Raw genomic sequence first — 17,764 nt, forward strand, 5'->3', positions numbered from 1 at the left:
AAAATTATCCATTTATTCCCGCTCTCTGCCTCCTGTTTCTCGGCCAGCTACTGATCCACAAGAGGGCCCTCTCCTCTTATTCCGTGATTCCCAAGCTTTATTCAGCACTCTTTGGTTGCATCGTTGACAACTTTTTAAATGTCTAAATGCACAGTGTCAACTGGATCACCTCTAACAGGCTTGTTGGCACTCTCAAAGAACTCTAATAGGATTCACTTGCAGAAGCCATGCTGGTTCTGAAGGGAGCCAATGGCCCTTCAGTCGCCCTGCTAGGAGATGGGAGTTTCTCATCCCTGTTCTATATACTTAGCAGTTCTACTAACAATGCCTTCCAGTAGTTTACCCAGAAAAAGACATTAAGCTATCAAGCCTGTAAGTTTCAGGAATCTCCCCAGATCCTTTTTTTTAAAAAAAAACAAAAATTGGACTTATATTGGGCACTTGGCAATCCTGAATTACAGAGGCTGGTCTTAATATATTTTTGTTAGAAGCTCAGCAATTTCACACTTGAGTCCTTTAAGAACTCTTGGGTGGATGCCATCTGGATCTGGTGACATGCCAGTTTTTATTTCGTCAACATGGCCCAGAACTTTATCTATCGCCCCTACTATTTGCCTCAATTTCCCAGACTCCCTTCCTGTGAAAATTCAAAGCACATAGTAATACCCTGTATCTTCCTAGCTGTGAAGGGAGATGCAAACAATTCATTCGGCTTCTCTGCAATCTCCTTATCCTCCTTTATTTGCTCCTCAAAATTCTTTTTAGCATCCCTTCTTCTCGTTTGGACAAGACATTTTCTAAACGGAGCCTTCTTGATTCCAAGAGCTTCTTTGATTCTGCTCACCTTTGGTCTGGGGTGCTACCTTTGTGCAGGGCTGGTCCAAGACATTTCGGCATCTGAGATGGACCCCAAAATGTCATGCCATCCCTCCCCTCCGCACCAGGGAAGAAGGGGTGAGGGTAGCTGTGGACCCTGCTTCCTGAGGCAGTCACCTCACCTTGCCTCATGGGCAGGCCAGCCCTGCCTTTCTGGATCTGCGTTATACATTCTAGCTGAGATCCTAATACTGCCGTTTTTTTTATTAAAAACAAACAAACAAACTCCCAAGCATTTGGGAGAGATTTGCCTTTGACTTTAGTCTTTCCATTAGCAGCATTTGCGGGAACAGTGTTAAGGTGGCATGTAAAATACTTTTAAAAATGTTAACACGTGGCACCGTTGAGGCATCTGAGCCGTGCTACAATTGTTGTGCTGTTCAGAAAATGCGTTTGTCTCAGTTCTTGCACTTGCGTCCAAACCAGAAAGGGAAGCCTCAGGAGCACATCGGCAATGGCTGCCAATTCCCAGAGCACCTACGGGCAACCAGGCCGCGTGATCCAGCCATTGCCACACCCTGTTATCAGGCAAGTCTGGAGCTGCCACTGCTCACAGCAGGAAGACGAGCTGCTGTTCTCTGATAGGAGGAGCAAGGAATTCCCCCTTCCAGGTTTTGGTTTTGGTTTTTGGTTTTTTGCCTTTGTTCAGGAAATTGCACATAGCAGCACACGCACTGCCATGTGGGTGAAACGTGGGGCAAAGAGTAATTTAGGAGACCTTAAAGGCATGACCGCCTGCTGCTACTTTGGAAATAAATGGTTACTACAGGTACTGAGTGAGCTTCTGCGTGATGCAGATATGTTAACCAGGACTGAGTGTCGGAAGCTGATAAGGAACGCATCTCTCTCCTCACTGATATGAAACCTCACATGAACCATCTCAAAATAAGCTCCACTTCCCAAAACCACTTGTAACAGATCATCCTAAAATCACACTGAATTAGTCCCAAACAGTCTGAATTTCTTATGGATCAGCAGGTTTTCTCCCCTAAAAGGCAGCTACTGTGAGTGAGACAACTATTGATAGACACTCCTGTTTTTGTAAAAGAAAGAAAGAAAGAAAGAAAGAAAGAAAGAAAGAAAGGTAGGTAAAGGACCCCTGACCGTTAAGTCCAGTTGCGAACGACTCTGGGGTTATGGCACTCATCTCGCTTTACTGGCCGAGGGAGCCGGCGTTTGTCCGCAGACAGTTTTTCCAGGCCATGTGGCCAGCATGACTAAGCCGCTTCTGGCGAACCAGAGCAGCGCACGGAAACGCTGTTTACCTTTCCACCAGAGCGGTACCTATTTATCTACTTGCACTTTCACATGCTTTCAAACTGCTAGGTTGGCGGGAGCAGGGACCGAGCAACGGGAGCTCACCCAGTCGCGGGGATTCGAACCGCCTACCTTCCAATCGGCAAGCCCTAGGTTCAGTGGTTTAGACCACAGCGCCACCCGCGTCCCATCCTGTTTTTGTACCACAACACAAAAGATCCAGGAGAACATGAATTTCAACAATCAGCTTGTGGAGAATTATTCCGATAAAGCACAGGCTGTAGTCAAAACTCATTCTTGGCTTACTGCTTGCGGTCTGGGGGAGACAAACCATAAGCCTGAGTTTGCGTGTAACGCTAAGCCAAACCAGAGCTTAGTTCCCAGTAGCATTGCAGCTGCATGACTAGGGAAGGAGCAGAGCAGCCACAATTTCCCCTGTGAATGCCCACAGGCATTTTCAGTTAGCCAGGGTTTATCGTGGTGCTACATGCGAGCTGGGCTGTAACGCTTCTCCCATTAGCCACAGTTAGGAGTCAGGAGCATTTGCCCAACATGTGAATTCTTGAAGGGTGGATGGGGGCAGATATGTATGTGCAAGCCCACATATCGTAACACGCCCACTGCCCCCAAACACACACCTTACTTCCCAACCTTTGCCACATTGCACAGAGTAGGGCTGAAGGAATCTTCTTTGAACATGTGTTGGTGTTTTGGGGGCCCTGCTTAGTATCAAGTCACCAACTGCATGAAGATTCCCACTCTCCCCTCCCTGCTAAGTAGGCAACCTGGAGAAGCGTTTGCTACCTTGCGGCTTTTTAGTTTCTCACAATGAAAATATTATGCTATTGTTGGATTTGACTTTTTTTTTCTCCCCCGTATGGAGAAACATAGCCAGCTAAACTCTGTTCCTCTTACCTCCTTGATGACTTAATGAGAGGCGGCTTGACTGTTCTTGGAATCCGGGTTCCACTAGATCACGTCGAGCATGTGCTGATGTCTGATCTACACTGTCCTAGCAAAAGGGAAAAAAGCAGGAGATCTCGTTCAGAAATGACATGAACAACCTCTGCCTCTCAGAATATAAAGAGAACTGGTCTCGTCTCGAAAATAAAGCAACAAGCAGGGGTATTCCAGATGTTGTTCAACTCCAACTCCCATCGGCCCTTGTCAGGATGATGGGAGTTGTAGTCCAGCAACATCTGGAGGGCCAAAGGGTCCCCCACCCCACCCCTGCTGTAGGAGGGTCTGGAAACCAAGCCTGGTGAGGAACGGTTGAAGGAGCTGGGGATGTTTAGCCTGGAGAAAGAGGAGAATGAGAGGAGATATGAAAGCCATCTTCAAATATTTCAAGGGCTGTCGCATAGAAGAGGGAACAAGCTTGTTTTCTACTTGTTTTATTCATAAATTAACAGAAAAGCAAGAGCAAGCCTTGGCTGAATTTCAATTACCAGTTCACACCCTACAAATCTGTGCAGATCAACTGCTGTCATCAGGCCTACACTGTGGACCATATGCTAAAGGGGATCTTTCCTAACAACTAACAGTCCCTGGAATCTATCTGGAATGCCAGGACCATATCCTGGAAGATATGAGGCAATCCAAGGGGACAGAGGCACTCTGATCACCACAGTTAAGCTCCAGAAATGAAATGGCTTGGCACCATTATGTGCAGTACTTTTCCCAAACATCTTGCTGCCTGAAGTGGAACCCAAATATGTGTGTCCCCCCTGCGCTATTCCCTTCATCTTTGTACGTTTTCCTGATCACACTAGTGGTGTGAGGTGAGAATATTCTCCAGAGTATATGCTAGAAAATTCTCCAGAGAATATTCTCCACAAACTGTAAATTCCAATGTAAGAACCAGTTTTATAACCCACATTTTAAAAATCTAGTAAATAATAAGTCAAGCTGTGATACCACCAGTGTAAGTAATGAATAATGATTTTTTTGATCCAGTTACATTACTGGGCATTGTGTCATTCACCATTGGCAGTTCTGAAATGTGAGCTACATTTTTTTTTTTTAGTTTTAAAAATGCTATTAATTTAATTTGATGAACATTTGAATTCGTCTGTATTTCAACTATAAGTAATAGCCTTTTTTCTATTTTGGTGTGACCTTATTCTTAGCAGTTCTATACCCTCGGCCATACAGTATGATATTTTTACAGAAAGTAGCTTTAATGCTTTATACACTTAAAGTACCTAGGTCTATACAAGTATGTGTAACAGCATGTGAGGTGGCCTTGATTTAAACAATTGACATATCTATATTTTTATTTAGTGCCAGTAACTGGTTTTTGCAGTTCCGTTCAACGGTACAAGGTGCCATTTACCAGAGATTGACATAATGAAATATATTATCATATAATGATAATGTTAATGGCATCTTTTTATATGTATGCATATAGTTTTGTTTATCAAGCTGTGTTTTAGTCACCAAAACAGTTATTAAGTTATTAGAGCTATTAGAAGCACAAGATAGCCTATTACTGAATTAACTTGCACCAAACCTTAACATGCCAATTGTATTTTTTTGACTTGTCCTATAACATGTACATATTCTAATGGAAGAATAAAATATGATTTAACTACAGCGGTACCTCAGTTTATGAACTTAATCCGTTCCAGAAGTCCGTTCTTAAACCGAAACCGTTCTTAAACCAAGGCACACTTTCCCTAATGAGGCCTCCCGCCGCCGGTGCCCTTCCACCGTTCGGATTCTGTTCTTAGACAGAGGTAAAGTTCGCAAACCGGGACACTACTTCCGGTTTTGCAGAGTTTGTAAACCAAATTGTTCTTAAACCGGACTGTTCTTAAACCGAGGTACCACTGTACTGAGTTTCCTTATGCCAATCCTTAACATGACAATTACTGGTGCCATCACCAGTGAATATTCTCCTATTTTAAATGAAAATCCTCTAATATTCTTGTTAATCGAGAATATTCTCCAAAAGATTATTCTCGAAAATTTAACATCACTACTCACAACCATTGAGCATTGCATGTGACCATTCCCAACCTAGGTTAAAATTACCGTAAACCTGGCACACTTAAAAAAAAAACCCAAAACCACAGTGAGCTGCTCAATGCAAGTTTAGAAGTGTGCTCGGTTTCATTTGAGTCTGAGGTTGGTCACAGGCAACACTAAACCTCCACAAAGAAGCAGGGCACTCATTAACCCAGAGGCTCACCCCCTAAATCCAGATTTCAGTTGTACACTGAAATGCGCCTCAATTTTGTCCTCAGAAAATGCAGTTTATTTTGCCTGAGGTTTTGTACTGTGCTCACACATTCACCTACATATCATTTCACCGTCTATTTATACAAGGTGTTTAAAGACAAATAACAGCAGGTTCCCAACTGCAACAGCAATCTAGGTGGACACAGGAGCAAGGTCAGAAGATTAGAAAGTGCTCTGTGTCGTGCACAGTCCCTGCCAAGCCAGCGAATATTCTGTGCACACACAGACCAGGCTTGCAATATCTCACCATATTTTATACTTGGGGAAATGAATACTGTCTTCCTTCTAGCAATACACATTTTTAGTCAAAACTCAAGGGATGCCTGCATTTGACTTCACTGCTGCAGTGAGTTAAACATTATTTCAGACCTTACTTTTAAAACATTAATAGGTAAAGGTAAAGGGGTCTAGTTGCGGATGACTCTGGGGTTGCGGCGCTCATCTCGCATTACTGGCTGAGGGAGTCGGCGTACAGTTTCTGGGTCATGTGGCCAGCATGACTAAGCCGCTTCTGGCGAACCAGAGCAGGGCACGGAAATCCCGTTTACCTTACCTATTTATCTACTTGTACTCTGACGTGCTTTCGAACTGCTAGGTTGGCGGGATCTCACCCCGTCGCGGGGATTCAAACCGCCGACCTTTTGATTGGCAAGCCCAAGGAATAAATTGACATTGCCCATTTGATCCAATTATACAAGACACCTTCAAGAAAATAATAGACACAAGGGAAACACGAAGTTTTAGACCATGGGTAGGCAACCTAAGGCCCGGGGGCCAGATCCAGCCCAATCGCCTTCTAAACCCGGCCTGCGGATGGTCCGGAAAACAGTGTGTTTTTACATGAGTAGAATGTGTCCTTTTATTTAAAATGCATCTCTGGGTTATTTGTGGGGCATAGGAATTCCTTTTCAAAATATAGTCCAGCCCCCCACAAGGTCTGAGGGACAGTGGACCGGCCCCCTGCTGAAAAAGTTTGCTGACCCCTGTTTTAGACCAAGTGACCAGTAGAAGTTTCCAGATGTTTCAGCTTTAAGGTGAGGGTTTGTTGCACTATTCTGCAGAGCACCTCTGCAAACCATGCTCCTGATGACTTTTCCCTGAAGGGATGCAGCCAGGGGCATAGCAAGGGGGGCGGAAGGGGGCAGGGGGCCCCTGGGCAGCGCCCCTGCTGAGGGTGACACTTCGGGCGTTGGCCCCGCCCCTGGACTTTTTTATTTTTTAAAAAAATTAAGGCTATTTTCGGCTCCGTCCCAACAGCGCCGAAAATAGTCCCCCCCCCTTCCAGAGGCGGAGCTTGGCATGGAGGCAAGGGGCGGGCCAGCGAGGTGGGAGGGAGGGAGTACAACTTGAGTTTTCTTTTATTTGACTAGTACCAATTATAATTGCCCAATCTGACTCGATTTGTTGCAATTTGTAAATGAGATGCAGAAAGTGGTTTTGAATCATTGTGATGAGGTGGCAAACAGCAAAAGTTGTCACTGTTTTCTCCACAATTGTGTAGCTATGTCTGGTTTTAAAGTATTGCTTTACTTACACAGAAGCAATTACTCAGTTTGGGAAGGGAAAATGGTGTATCAAGAACATGGAATGCATTGCTAAAAGCCTGCAGTCACTTTACTCAAAACCCACACCAAATATTTATTTAAAGAAGGAATAAGGTTTTGTAACTCCAAAAAGGTAACTTCTTGTTTGCCTTGTCAATGCCTACTAGAATTCCAATAAATAGCTGGTGAATGTATGTGGTTATTCCTAACTGCTCGATGCAGTTTAGGGAATAGAGAAATTTTGAGCTGCATTTCTAACTAATGCCAAATGACAGAGATGGTACTGAAAAAGAGGAGATATTAATTTTAATTAAAATGTTGAAATAGAAAAAAATGAAATTTCAACTGCATGAGAGATGTATATAAGCTTGAGAATAAACTCAAAGCTGAACATGAAATTCACCCTTCAGTAAATGCCCTCCAAATTACACAAAGCTCTTGTTTCCCTTCATCAACAAGCTTTCAAAAGGTTCTCTTAAAAAGATGGAATCTGCCATTAGACAGTTTTATAGTAAAATTCACCTACAGTTGTCCTATATGACTTGTGGACCAAGAGAAACCAAACAGTCTACAAACACATCAACAACACAATTTTTGCTACCTGCCGAGAACCCACCATTTTAGGTCTCCAAAACCTCCAGCCATCAAAGCCCTTCCTCTGCTTCTCAGTTCTCCCAGCCTTTGTGTCTATTCTTAAAGCGTTTTGTTCTTGCTTCACTACAGCCAGAACCCAGGGTTAAAACTGAACTTGTGCATCTTTTCCCAAAAATCTTGCAAGGATAGAATAGGAAGGAAAGGCAGTACCAACCAGTAGCCAAAGCTTGTAGGGAGAGTGTCAGGAAACCAACTGAAGGCCAGAATGAGCTTAGGCTTAGGAGAGATGTTAAAAATAACAAAAAGGTATTTTGAAGCTTTGTTCAGAGCAGGAGGAAGAACCGGGAAATGGTATGTCCACTGCATTAAGAAATACGGGGTGACTTACACCTGGCTTGAAACAACCATACAGGTGAAAAAGCCTAGGGGATTTACTAAACCACAAGCTAAACATGTTAGCAGTGCGATGAAAAGGCAGCGGCTGAAAAGGCAAAAACTATGGTAGGCTGCATCAAGTACAGTGGTCCAGATCATGATATCACTCTGTACTTCTTCAGACAGAGCTCACTTGGTATTCCAAGCTCTGAGCAACACAGTTTAGGAAGCATATTGACCAACTAGAATGTGTCCAGAGGAAAAGCAACAAAGATGGTCACCAAGCCTTATGAAGAAAGGCTGAAGGCTTTGGTTATCTTTAGCAAGAATACACAGAGGAGTTATATCAGAAAGATATGGATGTCTCGTACACCCCAGGCAGTGTGGTTGCTGACCATGAACCAGACATCCTGGAGAGTGAAGTCAAATGGGCCTTAGAAAGCATTGCTAATAACAAGGCCAGTGGAAGTGATGATATTCCAGCTGAAATATTTTAAAATTTTAAAAGATGATGCTGTTAAGGTGCTACACTCAATATGTCAGAAAGTTTGGCAAACTCTACAGTGGCCAGAGGATTGGTGAAGATCAGTCTGCATCCCAATCCCAAAGAAGGGCAGTGCCAAAGAATGCTCCTCTACCGCACAATTGCACTCATTTCACATGCTAGCAAGATTATGCTTAAAATTCTACAAGGCAGGCTTAAGCAGTATGTGGATCGAGAACTCCTAGAAGTGCAAGCTGGATTTCAAAGGGGCAGAGGAACCAGAGACCAATTGCAAACATGCGCTGGATTATGGAGAAAGCTAGAGAGTTCCAGAAAAACATCTACTTCTGCTTCATTGACTACGCAAAAGCATTTGACTGTGTCGACCACAGCAAACTATGGCAAGTTCTTAAAAGAAATGGGAGTGCCTGATCACCTCATCTGTCTCCTGAGAAATCTCTATGTGGGACAAGAAGCTATAGTTAGAACTGGATATGGAATAATTGATTGGTTCAAAATTGGGTAAGGAGTACGACAAGGCTGTATATTGTCTCCCTGCTTATTTAACTTATATGCAGAATTCATCATGCGAAAGGATGAATCCCAAACCGGAATTAAGATTGCCGGAAGAAATATCGACAACCTCAGATATGCTGATGACACAACCTTGATGGCAGAAAGTGAGGATGAATTAAAGAACTTTTTAATGAGGGTGAAAGGGAACGCAGAATATGGTCTGAAGCTCAACATCAAAAAAACTAAGATCATGGCCACCAGTCCCATCACCTCCTGGCAAATAGAAGGGGAAGAAATGGAGGCAGTGAGAGATTTTACTTTCTTGGGTTCCATGACCACTGCAGATGGTGACAGCAGTCATGAAATTAAAAGACACCTGCTTCTTGGGAGAAAAGCGATGACAAACCTAGACAGCATCTTAAAAAGCAAAGACATCACCTTGCCGACAAAGGTCCGTATAGTTAAAGCTATGGTTTTCCCAGTAGTGATGTATGGAAGTGAGAGCTGGACCATAAAGAAGGCTGATCGCCAAAGAATTGATGCTTTTGAATTATGGTGCTGGAGGAGACTCTTGAGAGTCCCGTGGACTGCAAGAACATCAAACCTATCCATTCTGAAGGAAATCAGCCCTGAGTGCTCACTGGAAGGACAGATCCTGAAGCTGAGGCTCCAATACTTTGGCCACCTCATGAGAAGAGAAGACTCCCTGGATGTTGGAAGATTGAGGGCGCAAGGAGAAGGGGACGACAAAGGACGAGAGGGTTGGACAGTGTTCTCAAAGCTACCAACATGAGTCTGACCAAACTGCGGGAGGCAGTGGAAGACAGGCTCTGGTCCATGGGGTCACGAAGAGTCGGACACAACTAAACAACAAGAAGAAGAAGTCTGGGGAAAAACACGATTACATGGTTAGATTGTATTTTCAATATTCTGTTGGGAGTTGCCCAGTGGCTGGGCTAACCCTGTCAGATGGGCAGCATATAAATAAAAAAATTATTATTCTAAATATGATAGCAATACTCAAATACCTAAAGTACTGTCACATTGATGGAGTGGTTGTTTATGCTGCTCCAACAGGTTCAACTTACAAGAAAAGGGGTTTAAACTAGACATTAGGAAGAGGTTATTGACCCTACAAACCTCTAGGCAGTGGAACAGTGTTCTTGGGGAGGTGGGCTGTCATTCCTTAGGAATTTTAAAGCAACAATTGGAAGGTCACTTATCAAGGATGCTGTAGCAATGTATCTCCTGTATTGCAAGGGGGCTGGGATAGATGCAGCCTCCAACTCTATGACTCTACAATAATAGCCTACCGCCTGATCTCTAAACCATGGTTACAGAGAGGAAGAGACTTATAGACCTACATCCTCCCTTCAGCTTTTGGGTGCAAATTCTTTGCACACATGGTTTCATTTTTCAGTTGACCGTGAGACTGTGGATTACTTCTACGCCAATGCCTGCAAACCTTTGTTTGCTCCACACCACAAAGTCTGCAGCTCTGTGGACTGGCAACAGCCATGCTTCCTAGCAAAAAGACTAGTGCAGAAGAAAAACTCTACCAGGCCCCATAATTAGGCAAAAAGAGGAAGGGGAGAATGTGAGAGAGGGAGGGAGAGAAGGAAAGTGTACAGGCAAATCTGCACAGCCCTCCCATGACTTGCACTGCCACAAACTGCTAATCTTCAGGGGAAAGGTATTTTCAAAATTCAAAGAAAAAACTCCTTGAAGGAAAGCAAATGAAGATCTAAGCAGACATTGCACAAACTAAATAAGTACTTTTACAATAATTTTCTATTGTCTTCCGAATCCAAAACTACTCAAAGCTTTCCATCTAAAATAAGAACCAAATTAAATGCAAGCTACATATATAGAGGGGAAAGACTGAGAGAGAGCACGCACCAGCAAGGAACAGCAGTTATCATGAACTGGCACTATTCTCCTCTTGGCAGGCGAGCCCTTCACACTGCTAGTTGCCTCCAAAATTCGCAGGGAGTGCTTCATTTTCTACTCCTCTGCAACAGCTCATTTTGTACTTTTGTTCCCTCCCCCCCCCCCCTCAATTTGGGCTATTGACACACTTGAAACAAAAGGAAATTACTGCAATGCTCTGGAAAGAAATACATTCCAGCACTTCTGCAGAAGCAACTACAATGGCTCTTTTAATACTTTGTGAACACACTGAAACTACCAGTGTGGTTTTGGGGAGAGACGTTTGTGCCTTGTGTGCTGTTACTAACGTGCCCCTGCGCACACTAAACAAGGGAAAGCTAATCGATTTCAATCTTCCCGAAGAGTTAAGGCATCTGTTATGCCATTCGACATTATCTATACATGGCACAATACTGCACTGCCGCAGCTATCGAATTCAATGCCTTAAGGAGAAAAATGAAGAAAATTGTGAGAGATCACTACCACCTATATATTTACTTAATATATATCACCAATAATAATACCTAATGAGGGATGTATCCAGTACATTGAGTAAGCTTGCAGTACCCAAATGACCCTCCGTGAAAATATTCCCAGGGTAAACCATTTGGGAAAGTGGGGCCCTAATTACAGGAACAGGGTCAGCTTGTTCTCTGCCCATTCCAATTTCAGTAGACCAGCAATTTACAAAGTGGACAAAATACTTCCAAGTGATCCGAAACTAAAGCTGGAGACTGTTGGGACTGCTGTTACTGGACTGCACAAAACTCGAGGAACAGAAGCAGACAGGCTATCCATGGGACAAACACCAAGTAGGACAGTTTACATATAAAAGTGGATCCATTTGTCGTTGGTGCAACACCCAGCTCTATTTCTCAGTAGCATCTGAATCAGGAGAGGCCGTGCAAGCCCTGGACGGCTGCCTGGACTCAGCGGCAGGATGGACAAGTGCCACTAAACGGACTCTGAATCCTGGCACGACACAGGCATCGTGGGCGGGCGGTTCTCGAGTCAGGATAATTGGTCAACTGCCTGCTTTGGATGGAGCTGTACTCCCTGTGCAGTCTGGGGGTGCCCTTGGATCCATGTCTCTTGCTAGAGGCCCAGGCGACGTCCTTGGCTCAGAGAGCCTTTCACCAGCTTCAGTTGGCAAGGCAGCGATGGCAGGTCCTGGATCACGATAGCCTGAGCACTGTCACCCATGTGCGGGCAACCTCCAGGCTAGTTATTGCAATGTGCTCTATGGGGGGCTGCTCCTCAGGCTGCAGCTGGTGCAAAATGTGGTGGCTCAACTGCTCACTGGGGTGGAATACCACCATCTTATCATGCCATTGTGGGGGGAAATGCAGTGCTTGCCAGTTAGCTACCAAGGAAAGTCCAAGGGGGTTGTATCTGTGCAGCTTGGGACCAGGATACCTACAATGTCACCCCACCCCACCCCTCCATAGCTCCTTCCCTTTATATATCAGAAAGGTGCCTAATCCGTTTTCTTTTCAGCACCCAATAAACACAGTCTTCTTTCAACAAGCTCTGATTCCCAGTTGGTATCTGTACTGGATTCGAATTGATTTTATAATTTTGCTGCTGTTGTTTTTAAAAGCATATACACATATAATTGTTTTTTTAATTAAACATGGTGTTACATAATTTATGAATAATAATTTTTTAAAATAATAATATTAACATACAAGCACACACATTACTGTTGTGTCTAAATCGTGTGGTAGTTTAGTACAAGGCACAAAGCCAAATTGTCATTGTTGGGTGTGCACACCGATCTGCAAGATTTCTGCCTTAAAGGGACACAAAGAGAACCCACCAAGGTACAAAGAAGCTAAGGCCAGGCAGCCTCCCTGACTCGCCCCACAGTAACTTAAGATTCATGGTTAATACAAACAAACTCAATGAATAAAAACAGATAGAAAACCAATAGGACTGTGGCTGCCATCCAACGTATTGATTACATAGGTCATCTGTAATGGACATCGGATGTAAAACTGCAACACTTATGTGTCCATCGTTATATTTGATAGGGAAGAGGTTGGCAGAGAAAACCCACCAAAAATGGTTGGGCATCCATGACCATGCTCCCTAGCAGCTATGCTAGGTCCAGAAACCATCCATCAACACCGCTATCAGCTGACTTGAACTCTGCTTGTTCTCCCCATGGAGAACTCGGCAGCACAGCTGATCCCAGGTTCTTGAGGGTGCCCTGGCAGCAGCACCTCCCCATATGGCATTTGGTATGGGGGCAGGTGGGTTTCAGGGAAACTGCCTCATGGGTCACACTGAGACTACACCACACCAAATTAGGACCACGGGACAGAGGTTCCCCTCCCATTCTGGCTGCCACACCTCAAAAAGGATACTGGAGAGCCAGAAAAGGTGAGGAACAGAACTATTAAAATGCTTGAGGGCTGGAGGAAATCTCCTGTCAGGAATGGCTCCCAATGGCAGGTCTTGCCCAGGGCTGTCCATACACCTGGAATTTCCTAGACGTGGCCAGAATATAGCAGTTGGATACAGCGTCCAGGCGGAAATCGCTGAGATGTCCGGCTTGTATGACAACTGATGTTGGAAGTCTGTATTTTGGCGAATTTCCTTAAAAATAGCTCAAAAATGTAGTTTAATTTGACAGCGCCTATATGATATCGAGCGACAGAATAATTTGGACACGAAATAGAAATTTTGTCCACCATATGATTATTTTCTGCCTAGTCATTTTGACACATTGGCACCCTATTTGCAAAATTTAACAATTCCAAAATACAGACATGCTTTCACTTACACAAGATTAAATATACAGTACTGACTTCAGCAGTTCATCGCCGAAGAATTGATGCTTTTGAATTATGGTGCTGGAGGAGACTCTTGAGAGTCCCATGGACTGCAAGAAGATCAAACCTATCCATTCTCAAGGAAATCGGCCCTGAGTGCTCACTAGAAGGACAGATCCTGAAGTTGAGGCTCCAGTACTTTGGCCACCTCATGAGAAGAGAAGACTCCCTGGAAAAGACCCTGATGTTGGGAAAGATGGAGGGCACAAGGAGAAGGGGACGACAGAGGATGAGATGGTTGGGCAGTGTTCTTGAAGCTACTAACTTGAGTTTGGCCAAACTGCGGGAGGCAGTGAAGGATAGGCGTGCCTGGCGTGCTCTGGTCCATGGGGTCACGAAGAGTCGGACACAACTGAACGACTGAACAACAACAACAACTGCCTTCAGCTGTGCTTGAGGGTCAATTTCAAAAAATTCCGCTGGAAAAACAGTTATGTCCATGTGGAGATGGCAGTATTGAATCAGGAGCTCATGTGCTTCTGGCTTACTCTCTTTATAAAGATTTAAGGAGTGAGGTTATTACCCCTCTACTATTGTCCATGCCGGGTTGCTCAACCAATGCTACTGTGTCCTTTCTTCTAGCAGATCAAGATAATCAGGTGACAGCAAAAACTGCAAAGATTTTAGCAGGGGCAATTAGAATAAATTTATTATTTGATGGAAACCTCCAGAATGTATTTTGCATAGTTACATTTTCACCCCTATCTTCAGTACATTTTATTTTATTGCTATGGCTAATTAAAATAAAACCTCAAAAACTTCATTTTTTTGAGATTTTGCAAAAAAAATAGTTCAGCAACTCCCCCCCAAAACACACACACACACACACACACACACACACACACACACCTTTGTCACTTTTTGAAATATGGCAACTGGTATTCTGGGTTCGATATGCTGATGATACTACCTTGATGGCAGAAAGTGAGGAGGAATTAAAAAACCTTTTAATGAGGGTGAAAGAGGAGAGCGCAAAATATGGTCTGAAGCTCAACATCAAAAAAACTAAGATCATGGCCACTGGTCCCATCACCTCCTGGCAAATAGAAGGGGAAGAAATGAGGCAGTGAGAGATTTCACTTTCTTGGGTTCCATGATCACTGCAGATGGTGACAGCAGTCACGAAATTAGAAGACGCCTGCTTCTTGGGAGAAAAGCAATGAGAAACCTAGACAGCATCTTAAAAAGCAAAGACATCACCTTGCCAACAAAGGTCCTTATAGTTAAAGCTATGGTTTTCCCAGTAGTAATGTACGGAAGTGAGAGCTGGACCATAAAGAAGGCTGATCGCCGAAGAATTGATGCTTTTGAATTATGGTGCTGGAGGAGACTCTTGAGAGTCCCATGGACTGCAAGAAGATCAAACCTATCCATTCTCAAAGAAATCAGCCCTGAGTGCTCACTAGAAGGACAGATCCTGAAGTTGAGGCTCCAGTACTTTGGCTACCTCATGAGAAGAGAAGACTCCCTGGAAAAGACCCTGATGTTGGGAAAGATGGAGGGCACAAGGAGAAGGGGGCGACAGAGGATGAGATGGTTGGACAGTGTTCTCGAAGCTACTAACATGAGTTTAGCCAAACTGTGAGAGGCAGTGAAGGATAGGCGTGCCTGGCGTGCTCTGGTCCATGGGGTCACGAAGAGTCGGTCACGACTGAACGACTGAACAACAACAACATTCTGGGTTCATGTCTACACAGAGACTACATCTGAATTAGAAGCTGAAGTCTCCCTCCCTTCACTTTGCAACTCCACCTCCCTCTTCGACAAAATTATGTATTATTCACATCGAGGCATATCTTCTAACTCCCTGGTCTTCAACTGGTGGCCTGTGGCCTGATCTAAGGTACGTCACAAAAGCAGCACTGGGTCTCCAAATGCAGGCTTGGGTTCAAAGTGGGTCCTAGGTCCGGAAAGACTGAATATGTTTGTTCCAGCTTGCAGGAAACAAGAGATAATTTAATGCATTTACTTCTGGCGCTTACGTGAGCAGAGGGGTGGGATGGGGAGGGAGGGAGGGAGCAGAGGAACTGAACTTTGAACTTCCCCTCAAGCTTCTTTTAGTAACTTCATGATGAATCCTTATACTGGAATAAGAGTCGCTGATTAAATCGCTATGTTAAAACGTTCATTTCCTCCTTAATTGAATAAAGAGTTCAAGTGACTGTGCTCAATTACTGCTGTGACTCCCAATTGCATAAGAATAGGAATGCGCACGCCGTAAGTCATCCCTGTTTTCTGAGAAATTCTGGAACTCCAATCTGAACTTCCAGGAACAAGAGCTAAGTGCTGCCAAATCTCACTGCTGCATTATTTTCTAAACCAAAGAGACAGAGTTTTGGAAAGACCTCCTGAACACGGCAAAGAGGAGAGGGTGGCGGTGGTGTTTGTTTTTTGTTTAATCCCCACAAGATTAGAGATAGTTTCCAAGGGAATGAGTTTGAACAGCAAATGGATTAAAGGAAAAGTTCCTGGATCAGCAAAGCACAGCTTTTATGAGGAGGAACATAAAACGGCACACAGAACTTAGCAAGGAACTTAGAACCAGGATCAACCTCCTAAACACAACTTCTAGCTCCTAACTGGAGGTCCAAACTAAATGCAATACTTGTCACATAGTTTGACCTTGCATAGCTGAATTTTCATGCTTTTTAAAACGTATAAATAGCCAGTGTGGCTCTGAGCCAGATCAGGACTGCAGCAAAGCAGGGTTTAACCCCTATGGTTCTCCCGCCGTCTCGGGTTGAAATCCTACCTGCCGTCCCCACCCGCCCCCCGCCATTCACAATTCTTTGTTCTTTTACATCAGGCATGTCCAAAGTCGGTTTCGGGGCCCTAATCCGGCCTGCCGGTTGGTTAAATCTGGCCCCCATGGCAGTTTATTTCCTGGGGTAAAATCCTTTTTTAAAAAAAAACTTTTACAAGTTGTGTACGACAAAACAAGCTCCACAAACAAAATAAAAGTTGTGCAGAAGAAGAAGAAAGATCCACCAATTTCAGAAGGGAAATCTGTGTTAGGGCCAGTGGTTGTTGTTGTGTGTTTTTTTTGTGTTTTTTTTTGCTGGGAGTACTCAAGAATATGCTTTTCTAGAAGAAAAGCACTGGTTAGGAACCAGAGCCCAAGTCCTCCTGAGAGTAGGAGAAGAATCAACAAGTGGTTGCTAATTTCCTAGGGCAAGCAAGATGCAGACCTCCTGAGAAGGACTGCGGGGGGGGGGGGGGAATTAAACTTTCTCAAAAATCTCAAAGCCACACTTCATCCGGTTGTCTCCCACATATGCTTCGGCTTGAACTCACAAGTGCTACCCTTTTCACTGCTTTGCTAAAATTGCAACTGTGATCTACTTTACAGGGTGGTTGTTGTGAGGACAAACACACTTTTAAAATTTAAAATACTATTACAAAACGTAGGATAGCGCAGGGAACAATTCCAAGTGAGAACTTGCATGTGCAGTCTGATTGTGTACGTTTTTTTTCCCTTCATTTTTAGGTTTCCCTACACCCCGTGGCTTCAAACCCACCCGCCCCCTATTCAAAATGGGGCAGGCAGGCTGGAGAAAAACCATTACAGTGGTACCTCGCTAGACGAATGCCTCGCTAGACGAAAAACTCACTAGACGAAAGGCATTCGCTAACGAAAGGGTGACTCGCAAGACGAATTTCCCTATGGGCGCGACTCGCAAGACGAAAATTTCAATGCATTCCTATGGGAATTAAATTCCTATGCATTCCTATGGTCGTGCTTCGCAAGACGAATTTTTCGCAATACGAAACGACTCGCAGAACGAATTAATTTCGTCTTGCGAGGCACCACTGTAATAAAGAATGTACATCCATCAGTACGGCATTTATCTCTCTCTTTTCTCCTCAAGAGAACTCAAGGTAGCACTCCTGGTTCTCATTTCCCCCGTGTTCTCCTCACAACAGGCCCATGAGAGAGGTTAGCCTAAGGGATGGTGACCAGGCCAAGGCCACACAGTGGCCAAGTGGACATTTCAAATCCTGCCCTCCAGCTCCTCGTCCGCTTAGTATACCACATTCTAGAAAAAAGGGTGTAGAATTGCATTAAGTGGGGAGTGGGTTATTAATATTTCCCCATGGTTCTGAAAGTA

General features: G+C 44.1%; 1 protein-coding gene across 3 annotated transcripts in view; it reads right to left on the reverse strand.

Annotated features, from left to right (window-relative positions):
* GRB10 (growth factor receptor bound protein 10) overlaps positions 1 to 17,764 on the reverse strand; it is an 88,249-nt gene that overhangs the window by 40,523 nt on the left and 29,962 nt on the right. For 2 of the 3 annotated variants that reach the window (XM_033171161.1, XM_033171163.1), the window contains exon 3: positions 3,049 to 3,145. The exons of the other annotated variant lie outside the window; for it this stretch is intronic. In XM_033171161.1, coding sequence (XP_033027052.1) covers positions 3,049 to 3,145 — 97 coding nt within the window. The remainder of the gene's footprint in view (positions 1 to 3,048; positions 3,146 to 17,764) is intronic. 3 annotated transcript variants of the gene reach the window in all.

This window comes from Lacerta agilis, chromosome 14 (assembly GCF_009819535.1).
Source record: "Lacerta agilis isolate rLacAgi1 chromosome 14, rLacAgi1.pri, whole genome shotgun sequence".
NCBI classification, from domain to species: Eukaryota; Metazoa; Chordata; class Lepidosauria; order Squamata; family Lacertidae; genus Lacerta; species Lacerta agilis.